We start from the raw sequence: 18,004 nt of genomic DNA on the forward strand, positions 1-18,004 counted from the left end.
ATGAAGATTTTCATTGCCCCAGTATATCATACATATACTTTTCCTGGAATTTATCTACTTATCCATCCATCATAACTTTGACGCTTCGTTATTTTTAAATGCACAGGATGTGAATTCCCACCACCAGGTGATCTTGATCAGAATGATAACAAAAGTGTAGAGATGAGCTTTTTAGCCCCCCTTAGGACTCTGTTCAATAGAAACTACTCTCTGTAAGGTATATTTGCTTAACAGTAGGGGTGTAACGGTAGGGAAATATTTCAGTTCGGTGCATACCTCGCTTTTGAAGTCACGGTTCGGTACGTTTTTGGTACGGTAATTACAGCAAATAACAGATTTTTTAAAAATTAAATTGTATTAAAATAGTTTAAATAAATTACATTTAAATTATTTATAATCCTGCAACCACCTTCCAAAACATTTTCAATGAATAAAAATCTAAATAAATAAATACAATTTTGAATTACTAGGTTATTTTAATTGATATATTGACATATTTATACCCATTCATTAAACACTAAAATTTTCCAGCCGACTTGAACACATCATCATACAACCATAAGTTAGCTTGTTAAGTATGCTAATTAATGTCTATCATGCTGATTTCAACACAGACTTCAGCACTGGATTACTTTTTCACCCAATGGGACCTACGGTGGGAGAACTCACAGCCCATCTTGGCAGATAAAGAGGTTAGAGCCATGTGAAATCTGAGGATAACTTTACCTATGACACAGCTGCAGACATGATGGAGTCTCCTCTCCCCCTCCTCAGAGGCTGACAGTTGAAGGTACTAACTAATTTGATTCACAAAACCAGAGCACCATTGTTATCGTAAAAAGATCTTGAAACATGGGAAATTCATAACCGGCTGGTGAGGCTTTTTGTTCCTCCTTGTTACAGTGACATTCTTGTTTGAGTGGTGCCTTTTCAGATGCTTTGATTGATTGATCCACTGGACGACGTGCTGTCAGCGACACACCTGCTGAATAATGTCAGTGCTACTATTGTTGTCTTTGTCCACTGTTGTATTTTACTGGGCAACAAAGTGTTCCTAAACAGGACACTTTTATCTGGGAATATTCAGGCTGTTGCTGTCTCACTGTTTGCTGTGGTCTTGTTGTTGCCAGGACAGAGTGACAGGGAGTTGTGCTCTGGTTTTCTGTCTGTATGTGAGCTTTGATCCACATGTATCCGTTCAGTACACGTCTGTAACGTACAGAAAGGCCCGTGCCGAATAGATACGGTACGAGTACACGTTCCTTTAATCCCCTACTAAACAGTAAACAAACATTTTATGTTTCATGGATGAATTTTCATCATGAGGGAGAAAAGAAGTTAAAAGTGGCCTTCCTCAGATGTGCAGCTGGCTACTTGCAAAGTATTCTGGGATCACTCACGTGTAGTGGGGCCACAGTGCTATGGAGGGTCAGAGATGAAGCATGGAGTTAGACATTGGATGAGAGAACGCACAGCTGACAGTAGATATTGACCATGGTCCATCACAAGCAGCATAGAACATGAATGAAATACAGCAACAGAACAGCAGCTTTCTGTAGTAGTTCAGTCTTCCTTATCTAGCAGTCTTTCACATAACATCTAGCATTTCTACAGAAAAAAAATAAGCATGTCCATCATGGTGCCCACGATGACAAGACATGGACAATTAGAACTATAAAAATTGTGAATTCTCTGGATTTGAAAACTGTTGAAAATATTTGAGCTATGGTAAGTACCTACCTGAAAACAGTACCATGGAAGTAGTCATTTCTCTTATAAATGTAGTCATTTTGTGCAAAAAAAAATCTACTTTTTATCCCTTTGGATTTATCAGAATGCAAACACCCTGCAGCATATAGGAAGTGCTAAACCATTAAAGGATGTATGTTTATATTTAACCCCTCACTCTCTTCCTTTTTGGGCCTTCTGTTAGTGAGGAAATCCTCCAGGGTAGGGTTGGTGATGCTGACCTCTGGTCTGTCCTCTCAGATGTGTGGGAACATTCGGCAGCATGCCTCTGCAGGGCATGCAGGAGTGTCAGCCTGGCCCACCGGCCTGCACCTCACCTCTCTATGTCAGAGCAGAGAATCCTCAGTTTTAAACCAGGTGGTGTGATAGTGACAGCTATCATTCTGACTGCAGCAAAGTGGACCTGAGCTGATTTAATGACTATAGGTTTCACATGATCAAATTTATAAGAACGCAAATTGAAACAGGGAGGTTATCTTTATCCTAGAACTAAAATCTCTTTAATAGTGTTGCACATTTTTATAAACAATTTCTATTTTCTGCTACTTAACCTGAACTCACTAATGCTGATTACTGCATTAGCTATATTGTGCCCATTATAACTAAGTAAATCCTGCATATTGGGCTTCAGATGCTAGTGCTATTACAAAAGGGATAAAGAAATGCTTTATGTGAGACAAATTTTTTAAAATAAGACTGAATCAAAAATGCAAGAAAATAAATCTGAAACAGACTACAAAATATGAGAAAAAGTTTTCAAGTTCTCAGATGTATAAGGAAGGGTTTAACTTTCACTGAAAATGACAGATTCATTGGTGTTCATATCACTTATTTTGAGCTCATTGACTTTTTTAACTTCTCTACTGTGCAGCAGTATATAACATTTAACGTGTAAAATTTATAATTATTTTCTCCAACATGGAGTTTGCTAAGTATAGGAACTAAAACAGGTGATTGAAATAATAAACCACACAACCCTACATATATTTTTTACAGTTTGTTTCCTATCAAAAGCTTTGTCTGGTTTTGTGTACTCTCAAATCTTGTGTCTCCACAGTTTATTTTATTGTCATGTGAGATTCTTTCATCCTAATAAGCGCGTGTGATCTTTCCTGAGCAGTTCCCCCTCTCTAAACACCGGCCAGTCAGTGAGCCAGACAAAAAGGTGTTACTGAAGACTGTGTCCAGCAATTGAAGCTATTGAGAGCTGCCCCCTTTTCACCTTCTTTCTTAACTTTATGGCCATAATTGCCATAAAGCTCCTCCCAACCCCCCCAGCCCCCACTGGCCCTTCTGGAGGGCTTTTTAACATGTTCAATATTCCCATTGTACTGTACCCTTTTCTCTTCCACTAGAGTCTCTGTGGAGTAGTTTAGCCTTAATTTAATGAAGCTAGGTTAGAGTTCATTATGTTTGTAGTTTTAAGGTTTTGAGTGCAGCATTCAGTCTCTAACACTTTACGTCAAACTTGTACAACCACTCCTTATGTGCCAAAACAATAAAAACATCCATCAATGTCCTTCCTTGTCTATGTAGGGCGGGTATGACTGACAAGAGGTACGGCACATTGATGCACTTTAGGGCCAGGGGACTGTGTGAATGTTTGTTTATGTCAAGTGAGGATTAGTCAAAAGGTTTATGTCATTGCTGGCATCAGTCTCCTCGAGCTTGTACTGGGTGGTCTTTGTCTGTTTGTGTCCGTAAAGAGCTTCGTGTTCACTCTCATTTGTTCTCTATTGATTCCCTAAATTAGGTTGATGAGAGGCCCTCCTATCAGGTGGCATATTAATTGGGTCAGGCTGGATCTTATATGACATCCAAATAATGGCAACCCGAACTTCAACACTAAACCTTTGTCCTCTGAACGCTCTCTGTCACCAATTAGCTCCACCATGAATCTGCTTATTACCACCTTCACTGCTCTTAATGTTTTCCAAGAATAAGGATGCTATTAGCAGCTTAAAAGATGTGTGTATATGTTGGTGTGTGCATGTATTTTAATATGAGCTGGAATATATGGAGACATTGTGGAGGTTTGTATTTACATCAGTAGGGACTAACTGTGATCATATTTTTATTTAAGACACGACGGTCAAGTCGGTCCAGTGAAAACTTTTGAGTTTGGTCTGAATACCTTAAGATCTTTGTAAAAGACTTATTTTCAAAGAATAATTTACATCATAAGTTGTTGCCAAAAATCTTTAACCAGCTTTAAACAAGATTTCAGCTTTTTCCCTCAGGAATTAAACTTTGGACTGCACACGTCACTGACAAAAAGAATTGTCCTTCTCCGTGGTCTTTTTTAAAAATGTGCTTGCTGTGTGTTTGGCCCTTTTGATCATTTCTTCAATGCTGGTAATGGTTGTAGAGTTGGTCTGTTACAGTATCCATCCTTCCATCCATCCATCTGTCTGGCAATCCATCCAGCCATCTGACCATCCTGCCAGCCAGTTTGCTAGCTAGGGCATATCTCCAGCAAACTTTTGGTCTAGATCAGGGTTTACTGCAATCTGAACTAATTCATTTCAGCAATCTTCTTCATTCACATGCTAGACAGATCTCATAACCATAGGTGAGGGACAGGACATAGATCATTAATTAAAAGCTTTGCCTATATGCTCAGTTCCAGCTTTACCTTAACACATCACTGCCAGTGCACCATCAAGTCGCCTGTAAATCTCACAATTAATTTTACCCTCAACTGTGAACAACATCCTTAGAAAACAACTTTTTCACGTCAGACAAAGGCTTACTCCCCATCATGGACAATAGAACCATGGCTTTGGACTTGGAGGTGCTGACCCCAACCCCGAAGTCTCAGCCCTTAGAAACCAACAAGACCCCATCATCTGCAAAAAGCACAGTTGAGATCTTAAGGTCCACAAATCAAACACTCTCCTCCTGCTGACTGTGCCTTGAAAATCATAAACAGAATCAGTGACAAGGAACAGCCCTTGTGGAGGACATACTGCACCCTTGCTGAGAACATCCAAGGCAAAGTCCTTCTTTCCCCTCATGAACCATCTGACAGTTTGTCCGGGGCCTTCTCCATAGTCTCCCCGAATTCCTTGCATTGCCAAAGCTGTAACCCTCGTAGTCTGCCATCTCACTTGGCAGCTGAGTCCAGAGACCTCTAGGCTAACCGACCAAAAGGCTTTGAACACTCAGATTCCATGTCCCTAATCTCCCCCAGGATGCACAGGAAATTGGTGGGAGTTGAAGACCTTGCAGACAGGGGCCTCTGCTGGATGTTCTAGTTGACCCAGACTACACATTTATTTTTACTACGTCAGTCTGACGGTCTTCCCTACCATCTGATCCAACTCACCACCAGGTGGTGATCAGTTGACAGCTCTGCTCCTCTTGTCGCCAGAGATTCCCATGTGAGACCACATATTACATGTGGCCTCACATATACGAAAACAAAGTCAATCATCAATCTTCTTGTTCTGAGTAGACTTTACAATCACCCTGAACTGGACTATGATGTTTATTATCACCAATCCATGGCAAGTACAGAAGTCCAATAATGAAACATCTCTCTGGTTCGGACTGGGCAGGTTCCAAGAAGGCTGCGTGTTGATCAACACAATAGCTTAACTGCTGAAACGCTATTTCATTCAGAATTAGCTATTCAAACTTCTGAGAAATATAGAAACCCCTGTGGCTAAAATGAAGCCAAAGTGCAAAGCCAGAAATTTTAGTTCCTCAAATGGCCGCTTGAGGCTGGCTTAACAAGTCCATTACTGGAGACCAATTTATAAGGAAAATGTCCACATGGAAACTAAAGGGAAAGTTCATTATTTTTGTACTGGGCTTGTATGAGGTACTTGTCAATAATGAGTATATTTACCACAAGATATGTCAATCAGCTCAGCCCCGCTATTGAAAAACAAGCAGGAGTACAGGCATAGAAGCTGTTACAGATTGCTGCAAATGGATACATTTGGTCCACATAATTTTTCCAATTTTAAGGAAAGTTGAGTGAAAATATTGACAGGGTGAAAGCACTCCATTTAGAAAGAAAAATCAGTTTCCTGCTTGGCAGCCCACTTTAGAACGCCACATAACACATTATGTGATCTGATTTGTTCTACTCCTGATAACTACACTGGAAAATCAATGGTGTAGAGGGATTTTGATGTAGATATCAATGCAGATGATATTGAAACTGACACCAGGATGTCCTCAGACTCCTATGTGGTAGCAGGAAAGGATGGGCCTGTGCCTCAGAAAGTTTTAGAAGACCGAGATGTAAAAATGTAATTGTGGTCAGTGTCTCAGATGAAATGTAACTGTGTTCAACAGTGAAACATATCATGGATCTTCAGAGCTGGTGGATGCTTTTTTTTCCTCCATGACAACTCCAAATACACCATGATGGTCAGACTGTGTATGTAGTTCTATGTTAACTCTCTGGCTGTTGTAAGTTGCTAGATAAGGTTGTAGCTAGTGGGCTAACATGAAGTTGAGTTTGTGTTTTTGCATTTTCTAATGAAGTATTTCAAATTGATTATTTTTCATAACTCAAGGCTGTTGCATGTTCTTGTTGCAGCACAGGTATTGTGTTACCTGTGTATGAAATGTGCTGTATACTGCAAGAACTGGCTCTGTTACTCCTCTTGTATCCACAGCTGATCAGCGCAGGTGGAAGAGCGCCTATCTGGCATGCCAAAAAAGTATCCTTATAAAGGGAATTGCTAGAAGAAAAGTAAAACGCTTTGAAATTTTCTTTCAATTTACATTTACCTTTAATTTTCATGGCTCCTTTTCCCCCTGAAATGAACGAAACCGCATGAAGCAAGCATACCAGTCTGCTACAGTGTAAGGCTTCTGTATCTGTACTCCCCTCGGCTCTCAAAAGAGGGCCTAATCTGACCATCTTGTGCCTAATACTCCTAAGAGGTTATTATACAACCTCATGTACTAACTTTCCCTTCATACATTCTCAACAGATGGATAAAAAAAGGGAAAACATTTTGTGTCTTTTAGCCAGATTTTTTATTCATGTCAAATCTACAACATCTGGATTTCTGTATTTGTCACTTTTTTAAGTTGTGTTGAGGTTTGGTTTTGTGAAACTTGTCACCAAATAGATTTGCTAATTCTTAATGTGTGTGCTGGTTATTGCTGGTCAGAAAGTTGACAGCTGGTTATTTTGGCATTTTAGTGCTAACTGAAGGAAAAAATCTCTGTGTAAGGGGGACTTAACGCATGAATGTATGGATCACAACAGGATAGTTCAGCTTAGTCTGTGCAGATCAACAGATGAACTATACTTGGTAAGAAATAAACAAGAGATCCATAAGCTAAATAAATGATTTATTGTACAAAAGAAAAATGACAGTAAATAAACAACAAAAGACAAAAATAACAATTGAACAGTTATCATATGCACAACCATTAAACTACAAAGTTGAGGTGATTTTATTAAACTACACAAAGAACAGAGGAATGAAGGGGGAAAGTGAGCAAAACATTAGAAGCGGTGAACCTGTCCAAAACATCATAAAGGTCAACATTTGGGTAGGTATTTACATAGAGATTTCTTACTCTCATATATTTATATGAAACAGTCTCACACATACCAGTATACAAACACTTAAAATTTAAAATGCAACTTCTTGACAAGCCATAAATGTGGGCAGAGCTAAATATTTTTTGACCACACATGACCAGAGGTGCTACCATCAATCACTCTGTCAATAACTCAATCTGAACCTGAGAGCAAGGGGACCCTGTGGTTTTCATCTACACATTTTGGGGGGTGGTTTTGGTGGGGATAAGGATTTTATGGGTTAATTGTTTTTACAAATTAATGGATGACAAATTTCAAAAAGCAAAGTTTTTAGAAGTGAGGTAGACAGACTTTGAAATGCATTGAAATTAATATTAATAAATAAACAATTTACCAGTTGAATTATTTCCAACCACTGCCCCTAAATCAGCTTTTTCCTCGCTTTGAAATGTTCTAGCATTTTCCTGCAATCACAAAAGTTACAACACATGGCATGTCATCCTCTACTTTGGCTAACAATCCCTGGATACTCCTCCCATTCTTACATGGGTGCTGTCACTCAAAATACAAACACAAGGCAAAAACATGTCCATGAAAGACAGTTGACACATTGTTTAGGTCAAAAGGACGCAGTCTCTCTAAAATGGTAACAGATTAAAGTTGGTGGGTGGGCCATTTCCAGTTAAAGCATTCTCTGTTTATTGATCCAGACACTTAGATTACACATGACTAATCACCCAGAGTGGGCAAGGAGGCCTTTCAGGCCGCTGGTACAGCAAGTCCAGGTTCCAGATTGGACAGCAGTGAGTGAGTGTATGGACAGGCCCCCGCTTCAGACAAAAGTCAGGAAAGCGTGATGATATCAAAAGAGAGGTGATAACCTTTCTAGTTTTGGGTTTATCACCAGAAGCTTGAATAGTTTTTTTCCTACACTGTACAAGCTCTCTTGTGCTTGGTAAAACACAAACAACACTTAACCTCCTCACGCCATGAACATCCCATAGTGCAAAATTTATTGTTGGTAAGGTAGAGTGCCCCAAAAAGGTTTTTGTACCCCTTTTTAATATATACATATATCTTTTATATATAATGTCAGAAGGCTCTTCCTTTATCCAACAGCATAGTGCTTTCGTTTATAACAAAAGGATATCTTTGCTTTGACATCCAGGAGACAAAGACAGACTTCAAGCACATAATCTACTCCATATTCAAGCACTAACAATACTTTCTCCATTATACCGTTGATATAGTTGAGGTGGAGGTGGATTGGGTTGTTTCAGAAATGTCATTAAATAGCTTCTCTAAAATCAGTGGCTGAGTTACATTCTCTTGATTTTTAGGATGTTTGCTGTAATCTATAAAGGCCTTCATTTCTGAGTCAAGTACTGTAGCTAAACATTTTGCTGTTATTTTTTTTTTTGACTCAAAGTACTTTTTGAAAAGTCTGTGAACTTGCTTGAAATGAATAAAGAAGCTGCTTTTTCCCTATATAACTGTATTTTTACTAACATATATGAACGAATGCTGTTTGAATGATTGTGAAGTGATAGCACTGTCTTCATGTTTTCAGCTCAGTGACATAGGAGGGAAACCTTGAGCATACCAACAACCCTTACTGTATTACATTGTTTTATTTTCGTGTTCTTCTTTCTGTGCCAAAGGCCTTCTCAAGTTATGAAACAGTGCATTTCGTACTCTGTAACAATAAAAGCTGAAAGTGGTAAAGTCAACTTTCCTTTGATAAAGAGAAGAAAAGAAATTTGTCGGGCTCTTGACACGTCTGCTCCTCCTCCTCCTCTCACAGGCAGTGCTGAATGACTCCAGAGTGCATCTCCATTACAGTACCGTTTTAGACTGTAGTGTGCAAATGACACCTAAACCTGTATTATCTCTTGTCACAGAATGGCAGAAACAGATATACTTGATGTATCTGTGTACGTTTAGAGAAAGCGTTAAGATAGTATAACCTCTTTTCTCCCTTTTCCTTTTTGAGTTTTACAAGACTGCACATAAAAAAGATCAAAGTAACTGAAGGTTTCGTGGATACTCGAGAATGTCACACTGGGGTGTTATACATTAATAGAGGGTATAGGTTTGGTTTTTTTCATCTCTTTACATCTCTAAAGCACATCTCTAAACATCTGTAAACAAGATTTTGGAATTACTTTTAGGCTATATCTAACCATAACCCTCCGCACGTGAGCATGGATTTTGTTCCTTTTTTTTTTTAAAGTGATGGATGCAAAAATATTTATTAAAATGCCCCCTTTGCAAACATGTTAGTGGATCAAATCTCACCCGTAAGTCAGTGTCTCCGGGAAATTCAGTATTTCCAAACTCACCTTCAGACTGAAACTGTTTTGAAAATATTGTAAATGCTTATGTCTCCTGTCCACTTAATCCACAGACCTGGACATTTCACAAAGATGCAATAAAAATCTCTTTAAAATCCACAAAACTAAAATGCACTCATTAACATAGTTTTGTCTCATTTACTGTTTCTGAAGCTGCTCCACAAGCACATCCTCTTTTTTTATCATTCAAAGTACTGGTTTTCCATCACTCAGTCTGTTTTTGATTCATGTTTCATTTATATTTTTTACAGTCAGAATCACTTAAATTACTGGAAAAATGGAAACTCAGTGGGATGATTTTGTGGCTGAGCAAAAGTGAAATCTGGTGCAGAGGAGTGGGTTCTGGTGGGCTCCTTAAGGGTTTTCGGTGGTTTGATGCAATGGTGGCTGTACACAAGTGTGCGTCTCCCCTTGAGCCTAAGAGCAGCCACATCTATCCACCACCATCCCTGGGATTTTGCCGTGAATGATCTGCTGCTTGTCATTGAAGTACAGCATGTTAATGGGGGACATCTTGGTTGGGGTACAGCAGGGCCCTGCAGAGCCTCGAGGGTTTGCATGCTGCACCAGGTGGGTGTGCGGGTATTTCTGCATGAACATGTACTCGCATTGGCCTGAGCAGTAGTTGGCTTTGTAGCGTTTGGGCGCAATGATCCAGTCCCAGCCAAAAGCCTCAAAATCCACAGTCAAAGGATAGCGACAGCAGCGGGACTCTGTTGAGTGCTCATCACAGTCCAGGCCAAGGTTTCTCCGTGAACGTTTGGTCGTCTCAAGAACCTTTACTTCCAGGAACGGCTGCTGGAATCAGGGGGAGAAGGGGCGGGACACAGAGAGAGAGAGGTGGTTATAAAAGAACAACAACGGGGATGACACATCAATACAGGAAAATGATTAGACACAAAAGTATTGCCTTTTCTATCACAAGGTACTCATCTACAGGATATTACAGCTCACTGTTTGCTCCATGGTCCAACATGTCAAACATGTATGACCAATCACAATGTCTTGAAGCTGAAGTAGATGATAGATCCTGTAACACAACTCTGTTAAAAGTGTACTTATACAAGGTACACCCAAATCTTGGAAGGCATCAGCTACTGTCTAAAAGACATTACAATGATACAGTCATGGACAAAAGTATTGGCACCCCTGGAATTTTTCCAAAAAATACACAATTTATCCCAGAAATTGTTGCAATTACAAATGTTTTTGGTATACACATGTTTATTTCCTTTATGTACATTGGAACAATCTTTAGATAGCAGGGTCCGACATTAACAGTAGTGATGTGCAATACCACTGATTTCCTTTCAGATCCGATACCAAGTAAAATTCAGGCTGGTATCGCCGATACTGATCCAATACTGATACTTGCCGTGAATTCTTTAATCTTATTTAGATTCATCTATGTGTGTAGACTCTCAAAACAGCATACACTAAAACTAAAGAATTAATAGTTTTCATACACTTGCCATTATATATGAAAAGTTATGTGACTCGTTGAAATTGCCAGTAAAATAAACAATTTAATGAAAATAAAATAAATGTCATAATAACTGTATAAGTTTGTCACTACCTACATTTTAAAATATTCAATTAACCATCAGTCAAAAGAAATGAGACTGAAAATAACACAACAGAAATATTTTATAGATACAGTGTTATTATCTGTCTTATTTATAAAATGTTTTTCAGTTGTATCTTTGTTTTATTTAAGCCCACAATGGCTGTTTTGTTGCAAGAATTATGTATATTTTCGTAAGACCTAGCCTATGTAATCCACATTAAATATTTTACTTTACAGGTAACCTTACCTGACTAAATCTAGGCCTACGGAATGGATGTGAGATGATCTCAGGGACATACATTTTTACTCCAAGCTGAACAGGTGTAAGGCACGGCTTGTTTTAGTCATTTGGAGGCCCAGGGCGAAGACCAGTATGAGACCCCTCCCCCTTTTATTAAAGGATTATTAATGACTGGAAAAAAATTAGAAAGCATCTCTTTTATGTTAATAAAGCCACAGAACTCCAGTAAATGTCCCAATGTGAGATATAAATTCCCAAATAGCCAACTGTCATTCATTATTTTCTTTGAAAAGCATCTCAGAGCTTAAACTCAGCACATCCTAATATCTTTAAAAAATCTTTAGGCCAGGTGGAACTTTCATAACGCTGGTGTTGGACCAGAGATTGGTATCTCCAAAATGACCACTTTTCAGGGAATGAAAAGTTTATAATTTATAAAAATGATATAAAAATGATTTATAAAAACAAATTAAAATCATGGAAAATTAAGATACAAGGTTTTAGCCTGATGTCAGTGATAAATGAAATATACATATGCTCTTTATCAGTGACATATTGGTTCTTCTGACTCTACACAGACATTTGTATCCCATTTAACCTCATAATTAAACACCAATCCACTGTTTTATTTCATTTCAACTACAGATTAACTGATGTGTTATCTACCTTACATTCCCAGTTTGTATTGTGGCTCTCACTGAAGTATTTTTTAGACAATGTGGCTTATTGGTAAAATAAGGTTGAGTACCACTGGTCTAACTGTTACAGTTACAGGGTGGAACTGTGAAATAGCACTTTAAAGGGGCACTATGTAGTTTTGGGGAAGACATTTTTAATCAAACAAGAAAAATCTTAATTGGTTGATTTTCACGTGTCAGCAAAATTTCTTCAGTTTCATGATAAATAAACAAAATAGAAACAAAGAAAAGCACCATTTTATTCTTGGTGCATATGTAGCAGACCCCTCCACTTCTCTAGTGTCAGTGTTTTGCTGCCCTAATTTTCCTCTGAGAATAGCTGGTTTCATCAGTTCCGAAAAAAATATTTCTGAGTTTGTATTATTACCTTATTAGTAATGTAAATATGAAATTCCTGAGTTTGAATTTCTTTGGAAAACAACCTGGTGCAGCTTTCACATTGCACTGATCTGTACAAAGTTAAATATAATTTTCAGTGGGCTAACACATAGCTAATAAATACAGTTTTCTTTAGAAAGAAGTGTTGTGTATTGCTTTCCACAGTCGACAGGCAATGGATTTTAGTTCTAAGTATGTTGTGAGCAAAATGCATGCACTTGAAAGCCAGAAAAAGTACCTCCTAGACAGGGCAAGTAGGAATTTAGATGGGGCAAGTAGATTTGGGAAGCACTTGCCCTGAAGGGCAAGTAGGCAAAAACCTTAATGTCGGACCCTGGATAGTCTCCAGATTTCATGATTCCTTGCACACAGTCAAGGCACCCAGTGCCAGAGGCAGCAAAAAAACCCCAACATCTTTGAACCTCCACCATGTTTGACTGTAGGTACTGTGTTCTTTTCTTTGTAGGCCTCATTCCATTTTCTGTAAACAGTAGAATGGCGTGCTTTTCCAAAAAGCTCTACCTTAGTCTCATCTGTCCACAAAATGTTCTCCCAGAAGGATTGAGGCTTACTCAGGTACATTTTTGCAAACTCCAGTCTGGCTTTTTTTAATCAGCAGTGGGGTTCTCCTCGGTCTCCTGTCATAGCACTCCATCTCATTCAGATTACAACATATGGTCCGAGCTGACACTTTTGCACCCTGAGTCTGCAGGACAGCCTGAATTTGTGTGGAATTTCACTGGGGATGTTTATCCACCATTCCAACTATCCTGCGTTGTATTATTTTGTCATTTTTTTCTCTTTCGTTCACATCCAGGGAGATTAGCCACAGTTCCATGGGTTATAAACTTCTTGATTATATTACGCACAGTGGACAAAGGAATTTCAAGATCTCTGGAGATGGTCTCATAACCTTGAGATTGTTCATATTTTTCCACAAGTTTGCTTTTTAAGTCCTCAGACAATTCTCAGCTCTTCTTTCTCTTCTCCATGTGTGACACACACAGGCACATGACACAAAGGTTGAGTCAACTTTTATACATTCTAACTGGCTTCAGGTGAGATTTCTATATTGCCAGCACCTGTTACTGCCACAAGTGAGTTTAAATGAGCATTACATGCCTGAAATAAAATGATGTACTCACAGTTTTAAAAGGGTGCCAATAATTTTGTTCGGCCCATTTTTTGAGTTTTATGTAAAATTATGTCAATTTTGGCTTTTTTCTTCTGCTTTTTTGTGTTGTTCCAATGTACATAAATGAAAAAAAAAACACAAAAAACACTTGTATACCAAACACATTTGTAATTTCAACAATTTCTGGGAGAAATGGTGTATTTTCTGGAAAAATTCCAGGGGTGCTGATACTTTCGTCCATGACTGTATATCCTGAGGAGCTACAGACATTTTTCAGGACTTTCTGTCTGGTTATCCCTGCACTACTGTGTGTTTACAGGACGACATGACTTTTACAAGACTGGGCTGGATGTGAACATTGTAGAAACATTGTTCATCAGATTTTTTTAGCTGTACTTAAACAACACAACCTTGCAAAACTGATGGACTGGCCAGATTCCAGGTCCATCATCAGGCAGAACCATTTGCAAAGCTCCAATCTGAAATGAATTTCCCCGGTCTGAGAATGGACCAGATCAATCAGTGTCATTTTAGAGAAAGGAGGCAGCAGCTATGGGCGAGGCTTAAGGCTCATGTTGTTGTAATGACGTTTGTAGACTGACGCCGAAATTTTCGTCCGTCACATTTTTAATCGGAACAGGTTCAATTTATGCGAAATTTCGCATCAGCCCAAGTCATTTAAATGGGTGAGTGATGATTCAAAACAGTGCCCGCTGCTTCACCTCGCTTGCTCACCCCTGCCAGACCCCTCGTCTCTCTCTCTCTCTCTCTCGCACTAACCTCACTTTAAACACCAAAGTTTGCTCATTTATTCTGTGGATATAAACCATTGAAATATAACAGATATAAGGGTGGTTCATGATTCATGATGATCTCTCCCACTCCTGAACTCTTGCTGCAAACACCGTAGTTTTCCGGTTTATTATGTGGATATCAGCTATGGAAATGTAACAGATAGAGGCATACGTTGTAACCTACTCACACCTCATAACAGAGACCAAATTATAAAGTTGCTCTCTCTATTTCTCCAACATGGCTCAGCGCTATTACACATGAATGGGTGCTGAATGAAGCTCTCTGTCAGGATGGATCCAGCGGGATTTTAAAGGAGTGACAGTGATGCAGGCTCGCAGTATGAAACTATTTGCCACATTCTCCGAATTTTCGCAGTAAAGGCAAATAAAAAAGCATCGGATCCACTGTGCAAGGTCAGAGTGCGTGACGTTTTTTTGGATTTCGGATCAGAAAAAAACGCATCCGAAAATAACGGACTCAGTGTGTAAAGACCTTTGGTTGAAAACAATCAACCAGTGTAGCAGTTAGCTCAGATATAGCAATAGTATGGCAGCAGCTTTTATCAGAAGTGGATCATATATCTTTATTTTAAAAAAAGAGCAAAAAACCACAAAGTAAGCTCTTCTTCCTGGAAAAGAAGTTGTTTTTTTGATAGTTACAGGTGGGGTTTAATTGTACAGTAAGCTGGTAAACGATGGCCGCTGATAGAGTGATTAGCCCTGATGTAGCCACAGAGGCAGGTGTATCAGAGCTGGACAGCATTTGTTTCTTAAACAAGAGCAAAGAACTGCACTGAAAACTTTTTTGACATAGCTTTTCTAAGCATTAAACATATTTTTTTTTTCCTTTTCTCCAGTCCAGCATTGGCATGAGTTTGTTTTGACCCCGGGCTCTACTAGTAATTTGCAACAACAGCTACTATAATGTTTACTCTCTTACTAGCTGTGCATACCCACAATGTCACATGCTTCGTTGGTTTGATTGGTTCATATTTTGTAAGACAGACAAGACATTGGTCCAGTCATCCTACAATTTTTTTTTTTAAAGGTTCTCCCCTTCCCAAACACAGACTACAGCCTCTTGCTCAAATGCATGTGTAATATATCCCATACAATGGACATGTAAAACAGTCGATTTGGTAGGTTTCATACCACACAGCCACTACCTAAAATCATGTCCCTTGTGTCAACATTTAAAGCAATCTTTTAAACTCAAATTGTGATTTTTTTTTTTAACTATAAGAGAACATATTTTGGAAGACTAAAGTAAAACAAGTTGTTTCAGTGCCTAACACCAACAAAACTGCAACCTTTTTCCACTTTCCAAAATTCATAGGATCATATATAAAATTTTTCTTTCAATTAACGTTAGAAGGACAGCAACATTGTTGAAAAGATTGACTTTTCTACTTAGAGTTAGAATCTATTGCTGTTGTCTCTCATGTGTATAAAGTATAGATTATGAACTAGGGTGTAATCAACCTAACTTAGCATAGAGACTGCAAGTAGGTGGAAACAGCATGGTTCTGCCTGAGGTTTGGACATAGAAATTACCCTATCAGCACCTTTAAGGCTAATTTATTACAATGGTTGCAATTTACACTTCCGTTCCAGTATGGATAAACTCGATTAAACAATCTGCACGTCGTCTGCAAAGTTCGTGGTCTGTTCTGAATCTGGGAGCTCACAGCTTCAATCACTTTTCTAAAATACTGCAAAAGCACAAGGTCTCAGTCTCCTTGAGCCTCAAATCGATAATTGTATTGGTGTTGTTTTTAACACCAACAGCATACATCTTAATCAGTAAGCCAAGCTAGGCAGCTCAGCAACCAGATTTATATTGCTACATCAGGTATTGTGACAATAGGGCAATCCATTGGGCAGATGCTATCAATGCTATCCTGTGTTCACAGCCAGCACATACATGTGCTACATCACTGTACTCTGTTTTCCAGTAGGCTTGTGCTTTGAATGGATGAAGCTAACGACAGGCTAAGCAGTGTGGAGGGATTTCAGGCTTGTTACGTCAACAGCTTCTGCAACTGCAAGCTGTTTATGCACAGTTTATGTTTTGAGGGGATGGTGGTTTAACTGTTACTTCCAACACATTAAGAAGGCAGACGAAAAAAACAAACAAAATGTAGTAGTTGACTTTTTTGGCTGTATTGAAATTATGGTAGAAACTTCCAGTGATTTTTAGCAACAAAACTCAGGACCACAGTACAGTTTGTTAGCATGTAATTATATACTAAAAGCACTATGCCTAGTCTCTCCAAGAATGTATGAAAACATTTCTCAGCAGAGTTAATGGGTGTTGAACTTTACCAAATATACCTGGAGCTGTGACGTCACAGTGCAGTGCTAAAGGCTACAAACTTTGATGCATCACACAGTAGCATCTCATTTTCACATATTACCTGTAAAAGGTTCATTGGTTTACTAAAGTGCACAACACTTAAAATGCTAACAACATAAAACAGCCATGGACAATGATGGAGTCACAGCTTCAGCACTGAACAGCTAAATAATGGTTCACTGTGATAGCAGAGGGTGAGTGATGATTTTAAATTCAATCAGTTATTTTTAGGACTGTCAAATGATTAACATTTTTTATCTTGATTAATCTAACAGATTTGGTTGTTAATTGTGATTAATCTTCCTATCTGGGTCTTTTTTTTTTCCATTTTGGATTTTTATACCGCCTAAGCCGTCTAAACTAATGGTCACTGACTTCCTATTTGGATACAGACTTTTTTTTAAATTTTTTTAAGAAAATAAGGAATTTGTGAAGATCAGAGTGTATGCCATGACTTAACCATGGGAAAGCAGCTTGTTATGGATCAAAAAAGGAAATAAGGGAACAGTAAATAGTTTGACAATACCATGTAGAGATGGTGCATCAGTTGAGCTGTATGTGGTAGTTACACTGACTGAAAACACAGGTGGAAACAAAACATAAAACGTCATGCATGTTTTCTTGTAATACATCAGACGAGAGATTTTGGTCTTTTTTTACATTTTGTTGTATTTCTCTTTTTTGGCACCAGTTTAGCTCAGCTGATCGAGCAGGTGCTCATATACAGAGGCTACAGTCCTCAACCAACTGATCACAGGATTGAATCCAAATCCTGGTGCTGTTTGGTGCGTGCCTTCTCTGATTCTCTTTCCCCATATTTCCTGTCTCTCTTTTGCTGTCTTATCTTTAAAGTAAAGTTTTCCATTAGAATGAACTTCAAGCAACTCTGTCACTGCCAGACAGATTCAGATGTAATTTAAAGCAATCTTTAAAAACGTTCTGTAATTTCCACATATATTGAAAAGATAAGTAACTTAAACAAAAGTTTTAGGTCCTTCAGAAACATTTCCGCTCTTTTTTTAAACGCAAATACACAATGTTGACTTTTTCATGAACCATTTAAGGTTTTCTCCTCTGTAGAGAATCTAAAGTGTTTCTATCAAAGTTGACCTGTCTTTCAGTTGGAAGGCGAAAGAGGTGAAAAAGATTTTAGTGCTAAACTTAATTATGGATAATTTCACTGTAAAAATGAAATGTGAGCTTTGAGTAAGGTT

At 38.5% G+C, this 18,004-nt stretch overlaps 1 protein-coding gene across 2 annotated transcripts in view; it reads right to left on the reverse strand.

Moving 5' to 3' along the window:
• Window positions 1-7,107: 7,107 nt before the first annotated feature.
• Window positions 7,108-18,004, reverse strand: part of gdf11 (growth differentiation factor 11) — a 32,619-nt gene continuing 21,722 nt past the window's right edge. The window contains exon 3 of one of the 2 annotated variants that reach the window (XM_041783663.1): window positions 7,108-10,416. In XM_041783663.1, the coding sequence (XP_041639597.1) occupies window positions 10,039-10,416 (378 nt within the window). In that variant the 3' untranslated portion in view covers window positions 7,108-10,038. Of the gene's footprint in view, window positions 10,420-18,004 lie in introns of both variants that reach the window. The other variant, XM_041783662.1, reaches the window with a different exon arrangement.

Source organism: Cheilinus undulatus, linkage group 3 (assembly GCF_018320785.1).
Source record: "Cheilinus undulatus linkage group 3, ASM1832078v1, whole genome shotgun sequence".
In the NCBI taxonomy this organism is placed as follows: Eukaryota; Metazoa; Chordata; class Actinopteri; order Labriformes; family Labridae; genus Cheilinus; species Cheilinus undulatus.